The sequence below is a fragment of the Erythrolamprus reginae genome, chromosome 2 (genome assembly GCF_031021105.1).
Source record: "Erythrolamprus reginae isolate rEryReg1 chromosome 2, rEryReg1.hap1, whole genome shotgun sequence".
In the NCBI taxonomy this organism is placed as follows: domain Eukaryota; kingdom Metazoa; phylum Chordata; class Lepidosauria; order Squamata; family Dipsadidae; genus Erythrolamprus; species Erythrolamprus reginae.
This window is the reverse complement of record NC_091951.1, coordinates 222,870,392-222,892,537: the sequence shown is the minus strand read 5'-3', so window position 1 is coordinate 222,892,537 and position 22,146 is coordinate 222,870,392. Positions and strand designations below refer to the sequence as shown.

The window sequence follows — 22,146 nt, the reverse complement described above, 5'->3', positions numbered from 1 at the left end:
GGCGGCATACAAATGTAATAAATAATAATAATAATAATCAATATTTCCAACGTGGTTTGGCTTTGCCGGCGTCGGCGTTGCTTCCACATTGCAGTTATTGCGGCGCTGGCCCTTTAAGGAGTGGCTCCGCCCCCTTCCTCCTTTTTCGCGAATGTTGTAGGAACGGAGCAGACACGGGGACGCGCAGGTACGTATCGCATTGGAGAGGGGAAGGGGAGCGGGAGGTTCCCGGTGCGTACCCCAGGTGGTTCGCCGACCCGATCCGGCTCACTAGAGGGAAGAGGAGGATCGCAAAGATCCTTTTACACGACTGCTGGGAACTGCGAGCATTGATGTAGAGAAGAGCAAGGCCTCGGAAGCCTGGCGAGCTGGTTAGTTTCAGCCCCAAAGCTTTTCCAACGGCGGAGACTAGCTGTATCCTGAAATCAAGTCAGGCTTGCGCTCTCGTTTTCGGGTTTTTCCCCCAGTGCCGCCTGTTAGGATAGTATAGAACAGTGTTTCCCAACCGTGACAACTTGAAGATATCTGAACTTCAACTCCCAGAATTCCCCAGCCAGCGAATGCTGGCTGGGGAATTCTGGGAGTTGAAGTCCAGATATCTTCAAGTTGCCAAAGTTGGGAAACACTGGTATAGAAAACCTCTTGGTGTCTCAATTGACAACCCTCCTGGGTAAGCAAGCTCCAGAGCTTGACTTTTCAGTGTAACTGGCTTCTCGGGTTGTATGAAGTGATCGAGATGCGTGTATGCAGTACTGGTGATGATTCAGTGGCGGCTAGGTAAACTATAGCCCACTGGAGAGAATCGGGGCTTAGCAGAGGAGAATGTATCTTAGATTTCGCCATTGCTTGGTCGTGATTGTTCTAGTCACTTAATTCATTTGTAGGTGGGTACTAACATGTAGTTTGGAGTGCTTGTAATTGTAGAGCTTTAAGCCAGGAGTTGTGCAACATGCTAACAAATGCTAACACAGGCATTGTGCTCTGACAGCCATATTGTGAGTTTTGCTGGTTTATATAAACTCCAGTAAACAATAATAATGTCAGTGTAAGTGGTGTTTGAGTACCATGCTAACTATAATAATTGGGTTCTGCGCTCCAGCATTTGTGATTATTGGGGGGAGGGCTTGGATTAATCAGCCTGATATTGTGATTTTGTATTAAATGATGAGTGGCACCATGTCTCGTGCTGGCCATAGATCAGATGTCTACTCACTGATCTAATACCTGATTTGGCAAGGTAAGAAGCCATAGATTGTCTTTTGGGACAATAATGGTTGGTTAGATGATTTACCTTTGTCGGTGATTAATGTCAACATTAATCACCATGAAACTATGTACAGTATTATATTATTTTCTGCAAATAGATAAGCACAGATATAAAGTAAGTAAAAATATTGGTAAATCTGAATATGACACAGATAGGTTTTAGGAATGGTGCTCCAAATTCATTACTACTAGCAGGGAAATTGTCACCTCTGTTCCATATGCTGCAGCAATTGCATTCCATGCTCCTTTTCGAAGTTGCCCAACCAGATAATCTAATCATGCAGAGAATTTTATATATGCTGGTAAATAAAGATAATCTGTGCAACTGTTTATTCTTTGGGCAGGTGAGGGTCGTGTGGGCGTCACGTTCTCCACCACCTACCATGGCAATGAGGGAGTTGGTGGAGCCAGAATGTGGGGGCTCTAATCCTCTGATGAAGCTGGCTAGCCACTTCACTCAGGACAAGGGCTTGCAACAAGAAGGACTCCAGGGCTCCCTCCTATGGCCTCCTGCTGGTCCAGTAGCAGATGTGGTAAGTTTAACACACTTAGTCTGTTTAGAATGCTATTGTGCTGTCTTGCAATAGGTATAAAGCTGATTTAGGATATTAGGGGCCCTGAAGTTAATTCAACTTTTGGTGATGGTACAAAACATTCAATATGTTGAATCATGTTCCATTCCTGGACTTTCTGCTAATCACTTTGTCTGTTGTCTCTATTGCCTTGCATTTTTCTCCATTTTGTCCAGAATATTTTTTCCTATTGCATCTATTTTTTTATTGCATCAAATAGCATGAATTTCACCCTTGTTTGATCCAAGACTTATTAGTTGGCTCTTAGAGTTCACTGTACCTTTAGAAACTGTCTCTGAATCCATAGGTTGAAGACATTTTTATTTTCATTCTTTGTCACAGTCATAATATACTGCCATTTAATTTGGAATTTTAAATATAAAATGCTTTTATTTGAGTTTATAATTGCTGTAACTTGTGTAGTTACAGCCACTACACTGTAACTTGTGTAGTTTAGCACAGTGAGTTAACTCAGCTGTTGTGGCTTATTCAACAAATTATCATGAAACGAATTGTGATTTAATACAATATATAAATTCAGCTATGAATCAGAATAGTGTAGCTTGGAACAGTTTTAGGTTTTTTATAGGGTAGTTATCACTACACTAACTCACCACTAACTCTTAGTAGACTTTCCAAAAATATATATTTTTTCACAATGGTAGTTTCAAAAACTGGTTAAAAGTTGATCTGGAAAATCCCTGTTTCAGATCTCATATTTACCACAGATATGTTATGTAGACACATTATTATTCAAGAAAAGCTAGGTTCACATCGATAGTGTATGTATGGAACTGAAAAATGGCAATAAGTATTGCCAATAACCTGCAGGGATCTTTCTTTGAGGATGCATGGAGAGATTGGAACCACAGTTATATCTCCGTTTCCCATTTACAGTTCCATCTGGTTTAAAATTGATCATTCTCATTGTCTAAAGAGTTGTACAAGACCAAAGTGAGATGGAACCTCAGAGGGGAGAAGAAGCTCAAAACTATTACCACATCTCTTCTGTTTTCTAGGTGCCCAAACCTCTTGGAAGAGCCACTGAAGATGATGTAAGCCTTCCCTTATGTCTTGTTTCTATCTTCCTTGCCATCCCATTACTTTATTTTCATCCTCTAACATACATTTGCCCCTCCAAATTCCTGTATCATTTTCTCTGACAGCTGGTGGCAGAGTTCCTTCAAGAGCAGAATGGCCCACTGCTCTCCCGAGGCCCACAAACATTCAAGATGGATGATCTGTTGGCTGAGATGCAGGAAATTGAACAATCTAATTTCCGACAGGCCCCACAGAGAGGTAAGTGTGAACAGGGAAGAGCCAAGCATCACCTGGGCAAAGGCGAGTAGGAAAGGCTCTGGTCTTTTGTTTCCAAAAAGAGATGGAGAGGGCTCTGAATTATAGAAGAACAACAGTCTGGTAGTAGTCTCACCTGTATGGATTGGGGTGTGTGTGTGTGTGTGTGAATTGGGACACTTATTGGGACTCATTCTTCTTCCTCAGCTCCAGGGGTGGCGGCGCTGGCTCTCTCGGAGAACTGGGCTCAGGACTTCCTTGGTGCATCTGATAATGCAGTTGACGTTTCTGCAGATTATGAGGATGCCGATTGGTCCCAGGAGTTCATTGCTGAAGTTACAGGTAAGGCTGCTGTTGGGAAGATGTGGGCATCTCTATTGCCTCTAAGGGAGCAAGGTGGGAAAAACGAAGAGTCTGTAAACAGAATGGGTGCAGGAATGCCAGATCTTTCCTGCATAATATACAGATCTTTCCTGCATATACTCCCGAGTCTTCGGAGAGGGGCGGCATACAAGTCTAATAAATAATAATAATAATAATAATAATAAATAATTCATTATTATTATTATTATTAGTATTATTAGTATTATTAGTATTATTATTATTATTATATCTCCTTTTCCCCATGCAAATCTTCTTTACCTTCTTTTTGGCACTTTTTTCTTTCCCCTTCTGTCTTGCCTTCTGAAGACTAAGTCTGTAGGTCTAGAAAAGTATGGGTTTTTAAAAAAAGAAAACCTATGTTTCTAGAAAAAAAATGTTTTGAAAGGTCAGTATAGCTTAGAAACAAAGGGATTCAGGTTTAATTCCATTCTCAGCCAGGGGATAAAAGGGAGATCCCTTATTTTACAATGGAGAAAAAATAGGATATAAATCTCATAATGGATTCTGGGTGTGTTGCAGTTAAAATAAGAATCATGTGCCACCTGAATACATGTTTATTGTGGCATGGGATTTGCTCTAGAGTTTCTTTGAATACATAAATGGCATTCTGAATAAACAGGTGATTTTTCAAGAGGGTCTTAAAGGTACAGTTGTATTGCCTCTTAGAGAAGGAAGATTCCTTGGAATCTGGTCCTGTTTTATAGTTATTTGCACAATTAAATGTTTTGTCTAATCCTGTTATATCCAAATTAAATATGTTGCAAGTCACTTTTTTCCCGTTTGCTTTGGTAAACCAGGCAGAATTGCTACTGGGACTCTGCTTCAGTCTTATCTCTGTATTTTCCTGGTTGTCTTCAGCTGGGCTTTCAAAATCATTTTCCTAATCCCAGTTGCATTTCTCTGAACTTTTTCCAAATTAAAATGGGTGATGGTGACTAAGATACCAGTGCCCCAGCTGGAAGACTATGACATCATTTTATATAATAGCTCATATTTTTTGGTATTAGCTAGGGTATTAGCTAGGGCATTAGCTGGGATAATTGAAGCTGACTTTGAGTAGGATAGTAGGTATTTATGTGCAATGATGCTTGATAATGCTTTTTGCCTTTCAGTGCTTCTTCTTCCTCCTCCCAGGCTGTTCAGTTAACTTACTTTTATCCCATTTCTACATAGATCCATTATCTGTATCTCCTGCCAAATGGGCAGAAGAGTATTTGGAGCAATCAGAGGAGAAGCTATGGCTGGGTGAACCAGAAGATCAGACCTCGGCTGATAAATGGTGAGTATCTCTGTGGCTTCTTCCCATAATTACATGTGAACCCCTTGGACACACTCTTATTCAGGTACCCGGTGAAGCTTTTCAAGTTCAAATTGGCAAGTCCAGCGGTGGCATTCTATTACTATTTATTAGATGTGTATACCGCTCTTCTCCGAAGACTCAGATTCAGCTGTTTGGACCTGTTCGGGTGAACTGATAGTAACGCTATGTATGTGATATATGTTCAAGGTGGAGTTATAAAGTTGGACCTACAGGTTTAAATGCAGTCTTGCCTTATCTCTTGCACTCCTGTTAAGTAGCGAATTAGCAAGGAAGCTGTTTGCATAAACACTGATGGCAATTCATTTCATAGCTTGCCCCCCACCTTCTGTGAAGAAAGCAGAATGATGTGCTTCATGGTATTTGTGGTGCTGAATTTGGCTTCCACTTGAAATACTGAATGAGTTTATCTAAGGATTTGGGGTAAGATCAAATTCAGTTTATATTTCAACTCTGCTCCGATTCAGGTTTGACTGTGTATGCAGTGACTAAGATCAATAGATGAGATGGGAGTTTTATCAAGTGAATCCAGTCAAATAATTGTTGATAAGCTTGTGCTAAGTCAAGCTTTGCAAAAACCTTTCCCAAATAAGTATAGGAGGTGCAGCACCACTGGAACAGGATATGCGCTCTGTTGTAATGCACGATTAATTGTGCGCTTATAATCTGCGCATATCCTCACTGACCCATCTGCTTTTACAGGGGTGACAATGGGGGTTTCCCATCGTGCGTGGTCTACTAGCTCCAAGATATCCTGTGCTATTACCTTATCAAGCTCCGTGTCCACTTTCGACTGGAGTACAAACGGGACCCACCGTGGTTTGAGATGTCTGGGAGCTACCTGGGCGGGGTGGTCCAAATTAAAGGCTATAGGTGTCCCCATGTATCTACCCAGGGCTTTGTCAAAAACCTGTTGGGGAACTCGTTGACCAACATGTCCATTTCTGAGCTGCTATTGATGTGATCTATCCTATTCTCAATCCCGAGGCTTTGAACCAATTGAGTCCTAATAGGCTTCTCTGAGGTCCATTCACTATGATAAACAGTAGTTTCCCATTAAATTGTTTGAAGAATACCTGGAATTTGTAGTTCCCCCAAATGGGAATAGTATTACCCTAAAAATCCCTGAGTTTTAGTTCGTAGGGTTTCAACCAGCTTTTGGGTGTTTTGGGGACTATTTTCTTCATGGCACTCCAGGAAAGTATTGACATGGGTGACCCAGTTTCAATTTCCATAGTGCAAGGAGTTCCCTCAAAGCAGACTGTTAGGAATATTTTCTCTTTTACCATGTGGGCAATTTGATCCACAATTGTTTCTAGTTAGACTCCTGGAACCGAGAAACAGCCCTTCGCCTTGTCTAGATCAGAATCCTGTGTGCAGGCTGTTATCTGCTTGCGACGCCCAAGCTGTTAATGTAGGAAATTCATCCAAATTGAGATAATTGTTGCATCTCCCTTGAAGGACCTTGTAGACAATTCAAGGTAGCATTAAATCCTGCCTTATCTTTGGATCTTCAGGTGGTATCTGTTACTTTTTCATTTTAGTTGATTCCCAGCTGCATTCTCTTTTTGGATTTTTTACAACTGTACTTCATAGATTGTGGTACATTTAAAGTAAGGCACCAATTGAACTAAGCTACTAGATTGACCTGGGATAGATAAGTGAAACACATTTTTTTCAGAGTTTAAAAAGTATCCTTTACGAGCCAGTTTATTCTGGATGCAAATTACTGTATTTGTGTACTCTTTTTTTTGGTTTCCTAGTTCGGGATAATAAAAATCTTGTTTGTTCTCTCATGTCTTTGTGTGAACATCAAAATCTTTTTAGGGGCCTTCTTAGGGAATGCCTGGAAGGAACATAGACTTTTGTCTACTTACCCCTAGAAACAAAAAAGTTTTGTTATGGTTTATGTATTATTTTAAGTTTTTTATATTCATATTGTAAGGATTGAGGTTATGTGTTTCTAATTTTCTTCTGGATATGAAATTGACTGGAGTTAGTTTTTTATTTTATTTTTATGGTATTTGTAGACTACTCCAATCTATGTTAATTTTTTAAAGTTAAAATTTCATGTGTTTTAATGTTAAAATTCAAACTAGGGTTTGAACTGCTAACTGGAACATGGGATAAATAATAAATAAAATAGTGCATATATACCAATGGGTCAAATCACGTTTGAACATAGCATTGTTTTAGTTTAACCCTGACTCTGCCTGATTTGTTTAGGTATGAGGAATACCAGCCTGAAGACGATCTGAAAAAAACAGCGAACGATTTTCTTTCAAAAGTGGATGATCCCAAGCTGAATGATTCTGAGGTAAAAATATGACTGGCATTTTTTTCATAAGGAATAGAGCAGAGTTGTAAGGCTGGAGAGAAAATAATTGTGGGTATGTGCATGCTGGCTTATTTGGTCCTGTAACTCGCTTGAACACCACTAGCTAGCAACATCTCTTCAATGTGTATTGTGTATTGGACGGATGGACGGACGGACAGCCGGAATGAATAAATAAAATAAAATAAAATAATAAATACATTTAAATAAAATAAAATAATAAATACATTTAAATAAAATAAAATAATAAATACATTTAAATAAAATAAAATAATAAATACATTTAAATAAAATAAAATAATAAATACATTTAAATAAAATAAAATAAATAAATACATTTAAATAAAATAAAATAAATAAATAAAAAATTTCAGTTTCAAGGGCCATACGCACACAATCCACCTCCCTGCCCTGCCCCTTCTTTGCTTCCTTGTGCCTCATCTTTTCTCCCAGATGTCTTGGTTTAAAGCACTCAGTGGGCATTGCCATGAATCTTCTGTGTTTTCTCCAGCCTGTTGGCCATCTGACTGGTTGAGCAGTGACAGCAAAAATGAGGGAAGAGGGCTTGTTATGGGTTACACATCTGCCACCCCTGTGAAAAATGGAAATCCTCACCGTGCTTGGTTGGATTGACTTACTATTGTTACCTCATGTGGAAAATGAAGGATTGTACATCCCTTGATTTTCTTTAAGGATAGCCTTTCTTATCTCTGGATGTGTTGGTTTCAAAATTTCTCATGTTCCAGCCAGCCTAGCAGTACTGAAGACTTCCATTTGGGAAGGCTATCTTGGAAGATTGGTGCTTTGCTGCCAAGAGTGTAACATTTTGGAATTTGTCCTAGAAAGAGCCTCGGTGGTGTAGTGCAGTGTTTCCCAACCTTGGCAACTTGAAGATATCTGGACTTCAACTCCCAGAATTCCCCAGCCAGCATTTGCTGGCTGGGGAATTCTGGGAGTTGAAGTCCAAATATCTTCAAGTTGCCAAGGTTGGCAAACACTTGTGTAGTGGTTAGGATGCAGTACGGCAAACTACTTGTGCTGATCACAAGCTGCCAGCAGTTTGGCAGATCGAATCCCAGTAGGCTCAAGGTTGACTCAGACTTCCCTCCTTTCAAAGTCGGTAAAATGAGGACCCAGATTGTTGGGGGCGATAGGCTTACTCTCTGTAAACTGCTTAGAGAGGGCTGTAAAGCACTGTGAAGTGGTATGTAAGCCTAAATGCTATTGCCAGTGAAATTTTTGCTCATGTATGAAACCTGCTGGGCCATTGTGGGTGAAACCCATTAGGAAATGTGGGGTTAAATATATAACCATGCTTGGAACTTCCTCTCTCTGCTGCAGCCTTCTTCCTTTCATCAGGGAATTCTTTACAAGGCATGACCATCTTGTCCTCAGTATCATAGAAATATAGAAGACTGACGGCAGAAAAAGACCTCATGGTCCATCTAGTCTGCCCTTATACTATTTCCTGTATTTTATCTTAGGATGGATATATGTTTATCCCAGGCATGTTTAAATGCAGTTACTGTGGATTTACCAACCACGTCTGCTGGAAGTTTGTTCCAAGGATCTACTACTCTTTCAGTAAAATAATATTTTCTCATGTTGCTTTTGATCTTTCCCCCAACTAACTTCAGATTGTGTCCCCTTGTTCTTGTGTTCACTTTCCTATTAAAAACACTTCGCTCCTGAGCCTTATTTAACCCTTTAACATATTTAAATGTTTCGATCATGTCCCCCCTTTTCCTTCTGTCCTCCAGACTATACAGATTGAGTTCATTAAGTCTTTCCTGATACGTTTTATGCTTAAGACCTTCCACCATTCTTGTAGCCCGTCTTTGGACCCGTTCAATTTTGTCAATATCTTTTTGTAGGTGAGGTCTCTAGAACTGAACACAGTATTCCAAATGGGGTCTCACCAGTGCTCTATATAGCGGGATCACAATCTCCCTCTTCCTGCTTGTTATACCTGTATCATAACGGAGTTTTTCTTAACACAGACATCCTTCCTTGTTTCCCCTCAGCAATCATTCATGATAGAACAGCATTCATTTTCTTAAGGATTACTTAGGAACTGTGAGGCCAGATTTACTCAAGATAAATTTCAGATGAGACTGTGTGAAAAGTGGTAGTGCTGTAGCAGGATTTAACCTGGGTTTGGGGCTTTATAGTAACCTTTTTGGAGGGTTTCCTATAGATTTATTACTAGCTTTGTGCAATTATTTTAAATTACCCCTGATTCCTATGTGCCCAGTAAAGCTGAACAGGTCTCTTGCCTTTTTTTTGAAAGGTCTGCTCAGGCCAGATGCAGGCTAATCCAAGGCAAAAGATACGTTTCGGAGGTGGAAGGACATGAATAATGATGATCTCTACCTGTCTCTCCTTTCTTCATGCAGTTCCTAAAATTTGTTCGCCAGATTGGAGATGGGAGGGTGTCCATCGAGGCCAATCGGGTGACCATTAATCCCAGGGACCAGGATAAGGCAGAGCAATGGGCAACTGAGTTTATTCAGCAGCAGGTAGGATTCCCGGCTGCTGCTTGTTGCTTTCAGTAGGAGAACTCCATGGAGCTTGCTCCATGGAGCCAATTAGTGGATCTGAACTGAGCAGAGCATCCGTAGACGAGGAGCAAGACGAGAACCACTCCCTTCACAGATCTGTTAAAATAGCCTGAATGACATATGTCACTTTCCATTACTTAGCTGTCTTCTGAAAGATTTTTCTCCCTCTGTCTTCTCTTCTTAGGATACCTCCGAAGCCTGGGTAGATCAGTTTGCACACACTGGGAATGCAGTGGACCTGGACCCAGAATTTGAGCAGGCAAAGACTGCCGTGGAGGTAATGGCCGTGGCTCTCCTTCCCCCCCCAATAAATTATTATTATTATTATTATTATTATTATTATCATTATCATTATTATCATTATTATCATTATTATCATTATCATTATCATCATTATTATTATTATTATTATTATTATGTCAATACAACACAGCTAACGAGATCACTATGCTGGATTTTGTATTTCATCACCAGTCGGGCGCTTCCCAAGCACCTAGGACTGCGTGATGTAGCGGCCTTTTGCAATTGACAGATGGAGATTTTGTCAATTCCGATAGTTTTCAAATGTCTGCTGAGATCCTTTGGCACTGTACCGAGCATGCCAAGTACCACTGGGACCACTTTCACTGGCTTATGCCAAAGTCATTGCAGCTCGATTTTTAGATCTTTGTATTTCATTAATTTATCTAGCTGCTTCTCCTCAATTCTGCTGTCTCTTGGGATTGCGATGTCGATGATCCATTATTATTATTATTATTATTATTATTATTATTATTATTTATTAGATTTGTATGCTGCCCCTCTCCGAAGACTCGAGGCTGCTCACAACAATAATAAAAAAATATTCCAGCGAAAACAAATCTAATATTAAAAAGCACATAAAACCCTATCATATTTTAAAAAGCAAACAACATATACATACAATATTTTAAAAAAACCTGGGGGAAAGGTGTCTCAACTCCCCCCTGCCTGGCGGTATAGATGGGTCTTGAGTAATTTACGAAAGACAAGGAGTGTGGAGGCAGTTCTAATCTCCATACTTTCTTTTTCTCCACAATCAGGATGTCCGGTTTGTTATGATTCAGAATTCAGTCAGTCTGAAGTCAGAATAATAATAATAATAATAATAATAATAATAATAATAATAATTATTATTATTATTATTATTAATTAGATTTGAATGCCGCCCCTCTCCGTAGACTCGGGGTGGCTCACAGCAATAATAAAAACAGTGTACAATAACAAATCTAATATTTAAAAATATCTAAAAACCCATTACTTTTTAAAAAAACATTACCCACAAGCATACCATACATAAACTACATAGGCCTAGGGGAGATGTCTCAATTCCCCCATGCCTGATGGCAGAGGTGGGTTTTAAGGAGCTTACGAAAGGCAAGGAGGGTGGGGGCGATCCTAATCTCCGGGGGGGGAGCTGGTTCCTGAGGGTCGGGGCCACCACACAGAAGGCATTTATTTGAGGAAACTGGATATTTTCTTTCTCTCCTTTCTCTAGTCAGATGTGGATTTTTGGGACAAATTGCAGGCTGAGTGGGAAGAGATGGCCAAGCGAGACGCAGAGGCTCATCCCTGGCTGTCAGAATTTGAGGATCTTGCCAGCTCCACTTACGAAAAGGTACTGCTGTAGAAAGAATGCTGTGTTTTGTCCTGTCTGTCCCTCACTTTTCTTTTTTGATTGTACAACTCTTACTAGTGAGTGTGTGGATAGCAAATTTTATTTAAAAATAAGGCTGAGAACTAACAAGTTGAAATGCTGTCTATAGAAAGCATAAATAGATCCTTATTTTAAAAAATAACATGGAGTAAGCTGAGGGTAACTTTTTTCTTTGCACCATCTTCTTCCTCTCCTGCTAACTCTGCTCTCCCTCAAACTTTTCTCATTTCAATGCTTCTTGGCTCTGGGTGGTCATCTAAATGGATCCCTCAGACCCTTCCCACTTCGGATCCCCCAGAGCCAATAGAAGCTGAGTTCTGAGGCAGGCCGTGGGGCCATATTGGCACATTTTGAGGGTGGCTAGGTGCAGTTTTCTGCTCCCACCTTCTCTAGAAGCGTTAGTTTTTCATCATGTGATTTCTAGAATTTTGGAGGCATGCGAACTGTTCTTGTCGGGCTCTCTGGTAGAATCCTCCCGAAAATTCACAGGTACAAATTTCAGACACATACACGTTTGAAAATTCAAAACAATGTTCTTTATAATGAAAATTCAAACTAAGCACTCTATTTTGTATAGCGAAGAGCACTCATCTCCAAACAAACTGGTAATTGGTACAAGTCCCTTATCAGTTCTGTGATACTTAGCTTGCAGCTGTGAGGCAATTCACAGTCCTTCTTTCACAAAGTGAAACACACTTTTCTCTGGTTTAGTTTCAAAGTGGGGAAAAATCAGCACACAAAGTCAGCCAGGCAGGCATGAAACACAACGATCAGATAATCCTCCACAATGGCCAAACCCACAGGCTGCTCTTTATAGCAGCCTCACTAATTACCACAGCCCCACCCAACCACAGGTGGCCTCATTTTCTTTGATAATAATATCTCAGTTGTTGTTGCCTATGCATCGCTCTCCGCATGCGTGGCTGTATCATTAACTCTTGTTCTGAATCCAAGGAGGAGAGAGATAATTGATCTCCTTCTGAGCTGTCTGCCACACTCTCCTCCTCCCTGTCACTCATGTCTTCTTGATCAGAGGAGCCTTCATCAGCAGATTCCACTGGGAGCAAAACAGGCCTGCAGCATGTGGATGTCTCTCCCACATCCACAGTCCTTGGGGCAGGAGCTGGGCCAGAGCTAACCACAACACGAACTATGCACATTTTCCTGCAGAAGGTAGAAGATGTGTCTAGAGGCAGAAGATGCTCTCGGCTTACTTACCCCTCTGCACCTAAGACTCCACTTACCTTCTTCAGTGCTGTCCCACGCTCGGACTCTGATTAATTTGCAAGCAAAGATGCACCACTCTGGGCTTGCAAGCAGAAGAGAAATGCAGATGGACTTATCTTGCCTCTTGTTGTTCCTTAAATAATCAGCAAACCAGCAGTGAATACAAATCTAATATATTATTATTATTATTATTATTATTATTATTATTATTATTATTATTTTTACTACTGGTTCTGTGGGTGTGGCTTGGTATTGCTTGGTGGGCGGGGCAGGGGAAGGATCCTGCAAAATCCCCACTCCCACCCCACTCTGGGTCCAGCCAGAGGTGGCATTTGCCGGTTCTCTAAATTACGCAAAATTTCCACTACCGGTTCTCCAAACTAAAAATTTCCGCTACCGGTTCTCCAGAACCTGCTGGATTTCACCCCTGCAGCAAACCCTTCTGTGGAGTAGCATGTGTCCCATCTCTTTCCTAACGCCCTGGGAGCAGCCTTTAGAAGCAACTAATGGTTTGTCCTTCCTCCTTGTAGGGGTACCAGTTTGAAGAAGAGAATCCTGTACGGGACCACCCGCATGCTTTTGAGGAGGGGCTGAAATGTCTGAAGGAGGGGCATCTCCCCAACGCTGTCTTATTCTTTGAGGCTGCTGTGCAACAAAAGCCTGATCATACAGAGGTGAGTGAAGGGGGGCCAGCATCTCTTGGACGTGGCTTATGTCACATGGCAACTTAGCCCCTATGTGCTGCAGGGAGGGGCAGCTCTGATCACGTGGAATTAGATATATTTCTTTGTGACATTTTGTAACTAGAGGTGGGTGTTCTTTACTTGGGTGCCAAGGACTCACATGTTAGCCGTTCCAGTTGGCATATTCTAAAAAAAGAATTCCTGGTCCAGAAAGTTCACCAAGAGTAAAACTTTAGTGAAAGATCCATCTAGGTACAGCAGAAGCAGAGTCAGTTCTGCGGTTTTCCCGTGAAAACCGGCATAGGTAAAACTCCCTTTTCTTCCCTGGGCCACCCACGGTTGATTGTCCACCAATTACATTGCAGTGCGTTTGTTTTGGGAAAGCACTCTGAGCAGTTTCAACAGTTCTCAGGACTTGACCTTGGTGCGTATCTCCTCTCAGGCCGCAGAAGGCTCTCATGCATTCCTTAGCCCTCCCCCCTCCTTAGAAATTTACCAAACCTTCCCCCCATTTCTGCTTGGCAAACTGCAAGCCAAAATCAGGTTCAGGTAACAATGAAGACGAGTCAGTTTTGACATCACGTTCCTCTTTGGCAGAACTGGAGCAAAGTTGCTTTTGATCAGACTTTAGTTCTTTGGTCTCAGGTTTGTCAGGATTATCAATCCTAGGTGATATTTCATTGTGTTACCATTTAAGGTAAAAGAAGAATGTTGAGCATGTTAATGTTGAGTCATGGAGTGTAAACTGCAAACTGATTGGGCCAGAGCATTATAAGATGCAGATCAACTTAACAATGATTGCTTCCGTTGTTGTTGGTTGTTAGTTGGCTGGCTGGAGCAGTTTGAGCGTGAGTTAAATATTGAGTAGAGCTGTGGTGTTGATACGGAGAAGCCTGGATTGATTTGGCATCTACTAGAAACCTGGATTGGTTTAGTATCTACTTGTAAGAAGCTTTACTGAATATAGTTAAAGTAAAGTTTGTTCCTGTAAATAGAAGAGTCAGACAGAAGATATTTTGCTTGCACCGAAGAGTAAAACTATTTGCTACTGTTTTCTACAAATGTGTCTTCGTCATTTATCTGCACTGGTTCCTTAATTGCCACACTACATTCTGGTATCTTACCAAGTCCTCCTGCGTAACTCTGTATATCCGGACAGGGTTGGGTGTGTGCCACCTTCTAGCTCATAATTTCTGATTGTTTTCCCCAAACTGGGTTAACCATGAGAAGGAAAGAAGTGGCTGCCTCAGGCACCAATTGGGATTTTGCCTTATACCTCACCATTCTGAGCGTTCCCCAGAGCAGCTGCTTGAGTATGCCAGTGTTTCTCAACCTTGGCAACTTGAAGGTATTTGGACTTCAACTCCCAGAATTCCCCAGCCAGCGAATGCTGGCTGGGGAATTCTGGGAGTTGAAATCCAGATATCTTCAAGTTGCCAAGGTTGGGAAACAGTGGAGTATGCTTCAGTCACTGGCTCTCTGAGCCAGCTGGTTGCTTTTGATGTGCCATTCTCCTCCCCCTCGCCCCCCCCCGAAATATTTCCCCCCTTAAATGACAAAAAAGATGGGGAGGAGAAAAGAAGGTTTCTCTCTTTCATGCAGCTCTGAACAGAACTCTTGTTTTTGTCACGTCTTTGTGTTAGGCTTGGCAGTACCTGGGAACCACCCAAGCTGAGAATGAACAAGAGCTTGCTGCAATCAGTGCCCTCCGACGGTGAGTAGCCTTCCTGAGCAGCAGAACCACGAGGCCTTGGGACCTTCCAGTGGGGTAGACCAAAGTCTAAAGGCCAACGATGCTGAGTGTTTGAGGATGTGGGGTGAACTTGAGAGGTACCTTTGCATCTTCTCCTCACCTGAAACAAAACTAAATCTGCTGTTTGCAGCTGGCCCTTTGAAGTGGGGTCAGCAGGAGTTTCTTTCTTAGCACAGAAAGAATTGGGTTGGCAAATCAAAGGGATAGGGTTGCACCAGCTGCAGATACAACCGTTGTATCCGTTAGTGCCGTGATGGCAAACCTATGGCACAGGTGCAATAGGTGACATCATCATCATCATCATTATTATTATTATTATTATTATTATTATTATTATTATTATTTATTGGATTTGTATGCCACCCCTCTCCATAGACTCAGGGAGGCTAACAACAGTAGTACAAAACAGCATGTAAATCCAATACTAAAACAGCTAAAAAACCCTTATATGTAAACCAAACATACATACAAACAAACATACCATGCATAAATTGAAAAGGCCTAGGGGGAAAGAATATCTCAGCTCCCCCATGCCTGACGGCAGAGGTGGGTTTTAAGGAGCTTACGAAGGAGCCAAATAGGATAGGATAGAATAGAATAAAATAGAATTTTATTGGCCAAGCGTGATTGGACACACAAGGAATTTGTCTTGGTGCAAATGCTCTCAGCGTACATAAAAGAAAAAGATACATTTGTCAAGAATCATGTGGTACAACACTTAATGATTGTCATAGGGGTCAAATAAGCAATGAAGAAACAATGAAGGAATATCTGCCGGCACACAAGCCTTTGCTGATTTTCAGCTAACATGGAGGCTCTGAGAGGGCAATTTCGGCCTCTGTAGGGGTGTGGGAGGGCGTTTTTGCCCTCCCCAGGCTCCAAAATGCCTCTGGAGCCTGGGTGTGTGTGTGAAAAACAGGCCTACTGGGTCTACTGGAAGTTGGGAAATGGAGTGTGGGGGGGTCACATACACAAGCACAAGGATCGTGGTGCATGAGGGGGCTTTGGATTATGGGTGTGGGCATGCGCACGTGTGGGATAGGACTCATGCCTGCGCTTTCGGCACCCTAGGGAAGAAAGGTTCGCCATCATTGCCTTAGTGTTTTACCTGTATGATTTTTCCCCTAGGTGCCTGGAGTTGCAGCCTGGAAACCTCACCGCGCTCATGACTTTAGCTGTCAGTTTTACCAACGAATCGCTGCACAAGCAGGCATGTGAAACCTTGCGTGATTGGTTGCACCACAAGCCGGACTACGCTCATCTGATTGGAAAGGAACCCGAAGGGGAGAATTCTAGCCCAGGCCTGGGGTCCTCCAAGCGTATTCTGGGTTCCCTCCTAACTGAGTGAGTCTGCCGAAGGAGCCATGAGGTGGGAATTGGGCAGATGAAGCAAGATGGGACTGGCGGTCGCCCTTCCTACCCTCACCGGTCTCTTCGTTCTTCCTTTCCCCAGCTCACATTTTCACGAGGTAAAGGATTTGTTCTTGGCAGCTGTCCGTAGCAACCCCGATGTGGTGGACCCTGATGTGCAGTGTGGCCTGGGTGTCCTCTTCAACCTGAGTGGCGAGTATGAGAAAGCTGTGGATTGCTTCACTGCTGCCCTGAGCTCACGGCCAAATGTAAGGAAGGCACAGGGGGCGGGGAGAAGAAAAGGGGTACTACTAGTAGTAGAAGGTGAGGTAGTTTTCTCGCTTGAGGCTGCTTCTGACCGCATAGGTTGGAGCTTAAGACTCTTCCGTACCAGTTGATCGAATGGAATGACTTGATTTTATAGGGTTTTGGGGTTTTTAGATTTTAAATTTAATTAATTGGATTTAAGATATTATATATTGTTTTATTATATGTTGTAAGCCACCCCGAGTCCTCAGAGAGGGACGGAATAAAAGTTGAATGAAGGAAGGAAGGAAGAGAAAGAAAGAAAGAAAGAAAGAAAGAAAGAAAGAAAGAAAGAAAGAAAGAAAGAAAGAAAGAAAGAAAGAAAGAAAGTGATATGGAGATTGGTGAGGAAATATACCAAAACTGGTATTTTCCCGTTGATTTTGAAGTGCAGGTCACTTGACGCGACAGCCATCTCAGTGAAATGAAGAGAAGCATGGAGGAATGCTATCTAAAGCTAGAGCACTTCTGTCATTCTCAAGCAGCCTTTACCACAATCTTGCAAAGGAGGCGAATCTGTTTCCTATGTGCATGATTGATGAGAGGCTTCAGTCAGACAGGGTGAAATCTCTGCCCCCACCCACAATAAGCTTATGGCAGAGCCAAGAACTGGTTTTTTGGGTTGTCCTCTGAACCGCTTAGCTATCACACTTCCCCTGCAATCTTTTTTCCATTGTAAGGGAAGGAGGGAAATGTAGAATGACTAAGACACTTCATCGCTGTCAGTCCAACCTGCTTCCCAGGATTGCTATTGAAGGGGGAAATGGGAGGGAGGTTTGTAGAAAAGCACAGTGAGAAAAAGATCAAGACTAAGCAAATAGTCTGGAAAGTTTGAGAAGAATGGGAAGGAAGGGGAAGGGAGGAAAAACAAAAGTTGTTCTACCACGTCTGACCAAAGCTGATTTCTTCTTTCAGGATCACCTCCTTTGGAACAAGTTGGGAGCTACTTTAGCCAACGGGAGCCGGAGTGAAGAAGCGGTAGCGGCTTACCGACAGGCGCTGGAACTGCAGCCGGGCTATATACGTTCTCGGTACAACCTAGGCATTAGTTGTATCAACTTAGGGGCCCATAGGTGAGTTGGGTAGCTTTAAAGCTGAGGTTGGCTGGTTCCACTGCTGCTTTTGATTAGAGGAAGCCACCATAGACCTGAGCTATTACGTGAGTGGTGGATCAGGCAACTCTGGAAGTATTTCCCAGAGAAATTGGCATCCCACTTGAATCATAGCGCCTTCACTCATTTTACCTCCTCTTTCAAAAGGTCATATTCACGGGTTTTGGGTGTGTCTCATCTACTGTGGTAGATGGTCCTTAAAAGTTTGTGAATTTTTTTTAATATTTCTGCATAAATATGACCTAAAACGTGATATTTTTTTTACACAAGTTCTAAAAGTAGGTCAAGAGAACCCAGTTAAGCAAATGAGTCAAAAACATCCTACATGTTCACAGATAGGCTGCTACCGGAACGGTCAGGTACTACGTTTTGGTAGCGATTTTCGGGATGCGTACACAGCTACACGTCCCCAATATGTGCGCCCCAGCATGAGATTTGGGTTCTGCGCATGCACAGCAAATGAAACCTTGCGTGAAGATGTTCATGTGAGCGAGATTTCAGCTATTTTTGCTGATTTCTTTTGCTTCCCCACATGTGAAATCTCTGAATTCAGTGATTTCGCATTGAAATCTCGCTTGTGCGCACTCTCACTGGGTTTTCCTTGCTACACATGCACAGCAGCCAAATCTCACGCCAACGGGTGACTGCACACTCACTGGACATGCGCGTGCCGACAACAGCCTCGGAGGACGCAGCGGTAGCGCCAAAGATGGCAGTCCTTCGCTGTACGTGTTCATTTATTTACCGAGGTTAAGGTGCTGGGTTAGAAACCAAAAGATTTTGAGCTCTGCGCCCGCCATAGGCGGGAAAGCTAATGGTTTTGGGCCAGTCACACACACTCAGTTCATCTCACCTCACAGGGTGGTCGTTGTGAGGTAAATAGGAGCATTAGATAGGTTCCCTGCTTTAAGTTACCTTAAAAGTAACGAAGGTGGTGGTGAAAATTGAATAAAAAATGATCCAAAGTTAATTACAGTGGTACCTCTACTTAAGAACTTAATTTGTTCCGTGACCAGGTTCTTAAGTAGAAACGTTCTTAAGTAGAAGCTGTTCTGGTTTCCGGCTAGAGCCTTTGTTAATTGGAATAAAGGCTTACTGAATGCAGAGATTTATAAAACAAAAATCATCATCTTTATTCTTTCTCTCTTCTGTTACAAAACTACGCCATTTGCAGGCAAACACTTGTATCTCATTCTTTAGTAGTTAAATCACATAAAACATTCTCCGAGCACTCCTCCCTTATCTTATGGCTAGGTATCATTAGCCCAGAGTAATAAAAACAACAGTTAAAAGACACAAAAAGCATAGCTTACTTCAAAGCCGCGAAACAGTACCTCCATATTAATTTATAGCAGAATTGAAAACTCCGCCCTTCTTCTCCGCTGACACCCGGACGTGATGAATTAATTACTTAATTAATTAACCCATTTCTTTACTTAATATTTCTTCCCTGACACTTGCTCCCTTCATCTTTGTAATTGTCTGAAATGAGGATTTAACCATCTACTATCTGTCTCTCCTTCACTGGAGTCTGAACTCATAGAAACGTCCTGTGGTTCGTTTCCCCCTTCTTCCTGGGCCTGTAAATCAGGCCCTGCCACTAATTCAGAAACACTGTCCGAATCAGAATCTTCAAAATCTCCAAACTGAACAGGAGTATACACAACAGGAGTAATTTTTTCCCATAAGAATCAATGTAAAAGCTAATAATGCGTGCAAAACTATTAGAAAAAAAATTAAAAGCTCGGAATTTGGGTGGGGGGAGGAGGAAGAAGAAGAGGAGGAGGACAGTCGCTGCTGAAGGAAGAAGGTGAGGTGAGGAGAATCAAAAAAATCCAAAACTTTAAGGCTTAAAAAAAAAAAAGAGGGACTCTGAGGCGGCGAGGAGGAGCACGCACCTCTAGTATACCCGGCGCGAGGCTGCCTCCCATACACTGCGCCAGAGAGAGAAATGCCTCTCTCAAATTTCCACCAAAAGGCTCCTCTGGCAGCTCAGAAAAGCCCAAGATGGCCGGGATTAAAGGGGGAATGGCCTCTGTGCCGCTGTCAAATTTCCTGGGAAATTTTTCCAGGCTCGGGTTCTTAAGTAGAAAATGGTTCTTAAGAAGAGGCAAAAAAAGATAAGAAACACCGGGTTCTTATCTTAAGTAGAGGCATTCTTAAGAATAGGTAGGACTGTATTTGTGTTGGCAAAATCATCAAAGAACGACTGAGGTGTATGGGAAAAGAACGCCTTAGAACTGCTCCCTCTTTCTCCCCTTTGGGGCAAGTCTTGATTGTGAGCTATTCTTGATTCCCTTTAACTCCCTCCATTACCATGTGCTTGACAGGGAGGCTATAGAACACTTCTTGGAAGCCTTACAGATGCAGCAGAAGAGTCGCGGGCCACGGGGCCAGCAGGGAGCCATGTCTGACAACATCTGGAGCACCCTCCGTATGGCCCTCTCCATGCTGGGCCACAGCAACCTCTACGAAGCAGCGGACGCCCACGACCTTCCTACCCTCCTACAGGCTTTTGCTATTCAGCAATGACTCCTGGACGGGCTCCCTTGTGAATGCAGGAGGGGCCCTCCCCCCCACCCCTCCCTTCTTTCCCTCCCCACCCAGACAAACATGGCCGAGCCAGGGACGCTTCTCTTCTAATCCTGCAGCTCCCCCTGAAAGCAACATACACACCTATTTTCTGTCTCTTTCGTAGGGCAGGTCACTGGTTTACATGTTGTGCTGGATCGTATTTCTGTAAAATTAAGCTTCCTTAACCTATGCAAATCCAGCAAGGAATGGTACCTACTGTGTGCCTGCCTCAGCCTGCAGAATTTAGTTTAGGAGTCCTTTGAGGAGAAAAGTATTTAGATTTCCCTGCAGCGGTGTCTTCTAGGCCAGTGTTTCCCAACCTTGGCAACTTGAAGATATTTGGACTTCAACTCCCAGAATTCCCCAGCCAGCATTCGCTGGCTGGGGAATTCTGGGAGTTGAAGTCCAAATATCTTCAAGTTGCCAAGGTTGGGAAACACTGTTCTAGGCACAGAATTAAAAGTAGTAGGCTTTTCTTCCTGATAGGTCAGTCTCTGTGATAGAAGGAAAGGAATTCTGGCCCTCGAAGGATTCTCGCAGAGTAATTTATGTTGGTATTCTTTGCACATCCGGTTAAAATGGTTTAGTTGAAAAGCCCTTTTGCAAAAGGATGAATCCAAATATGAATTTTAGACTCTGGACTTGAAAAGTGCTGCTAATGTTAAAGGGGCAACAGAAAGGGAATGGCTTATGAAGTAGCAACATAGCCGATGTCACCACCCCAGAGATGGGAAAGGAGCAGCCGTGTAATTTATTAAAGTAAAGGATGTATCTGGGAAGTGGCAGACTTGGCAGCTAATCAGAAAGACAAAGTGTGGGCCAAGGACTTTCCCTTTAATTCCCCCTCTGTCATTTTGGTTCCTCATAAATAAAGTGGGTGGGCTATCTCTCTTCATCAGGCTTTTCCCTTTGGTGTAATTGGCTCTTTATAAATATATGTATATGATTTTTGTTGGGAAAATGTTTTTAAATTGTAAAGTATTTTGTATAATAGAAAGTGAAAAAATAAAACCTGCCAAATTAAGCGGCCGGGTTTTCATTTTGTCCATTGTTTGCCAGAAAGCATCATACGACCACTGTTGCTGTTAACTTGGATGCATTTGAAAAAATCTCCCTTTCCATTATACAGTAGTACCTCTAGATATGAGCTGCTCTACATGCGAGTATTTCAAGATACGAGCCACGAGGGGAGAGACATTTCTGTTCCAGTCCCGAGCTCAAATTCGGGATACGAGCCGAGCGTCCACTAGGTGGCGCAAGAATCCTTGCTTTTGGTTATCTCGGAGGGGAAAAACAACGTCTAAAGTTATTTGTTCCAGATACGAGTTGCTCGACATACAAGCTCCCTTCTGGAACAAATTATGCTCGTATCTAGGGGTACTACTGTATTACAATTCATGCTTTTTGCATAACTTAGAGCTAAGTTTCTGAGGTATTTCACTCATTTCTGACATAATTGGCCTCCTCTGTCATTCTTCGGTTTAGGGGAACTTTATTAATATTTACAGGTGGTGAAAGCTGTGAGTTGCTAAAATTGCAGGCCCAAGGCCATTTAGGGGAAATTGGAAGGTATTCATTTGGAACACCTTATGAAACCAGTTCTTTCGGAGCTTTTACCATGCCTTTTATTGTAATGGAGTCTCCTTTAAAAAGGGAATTAAAGCTCAAGTAACGGCGATTAAAAAACTAATTCTAGAGGATTTTTCCAGGCTCCAAAATGTATTTATTTATTAG

The 22,146-nt window shown here is 42.3% G+C and overlaps 1 protein-coding gene across 4 annotated transcripts; it reads left to right on the top strand.

The window, feature by feature from the left end:
• The first annotated feature begins 114 nt into the window (after window positions 1-114).
• PEX5 (peroxisomal biogenesis factor 5) lies at window positions 115-21,436 on the top strand. 4 transcript variants are annotated; one of them, XM_070741974.1, is made up of 16 exons: window positions 115-187; window positions 1,611-1,799; window positions 2,858-2,893; window positions 3,005-3,137; window positions 3,342-3,476; window positions 4,692-4,797; window positions 7,063-7,153; window positions 9,568-9,690; window positions 9,917-10,009; window positions 11,249-11,368; window positions 13,165-13,308; window positions 14,961-15,031; window positions 16,199-16,414; window positions 16,524-16,689; window positions 17,642-17,799; window positions 20,169-21,436. In XM_070741974.1, the coding sequence occupies exons 2-16, from the start codon at window positions 1,650-1,652 to the stop codon at window positions 20,368-20,370; spliced, it is 1,944 nt and encodes a 647-aa protein (XP_070598075.1). In that variant the 5' UTR covers window positions 115-187; window positions 1,611-1,649; the 3' UTR covers window positions 20,371-21,436. The 4 variants fall into 4 exon arrangements, with proteins under 4 accessions (XP_070598075.1, XP_070598077.1, XP_070598076.1 ...); XM_070741975.1 differs by having other exon boundaries at window positions 168-371; XM_070741976.1 differs by lacking the exon at window positions 9,568-9,690.
• Window positions 21,437-22,146: the final 710 nt, after the last annotated feature.

Bases quoted from the DNA above. Each gene is read 5' to 3' on its own strand.
- PEX5 (XM_070741974.1), top strand. From the start codon at position 1,650: ATGGCAATGAGGGAGTTGGTGGAGCCAGAATGTGGGGGCTCTAATCCT. The intron at 4,798-7,062 runs GTGAGTATCTCT...TGATTTGTTTAG, and splicing joins CAGACCTCGGCTGATAAATG to GTATGAGGAATACCAGCCTG. The intron at 9,691-9,916 runs GTAGGATTCCCG...TTCTCTTCTTAG, and splicing joins CTGAGTTTATTCAGCAGCAG to GATACCTCCGAAGCCTGGGT.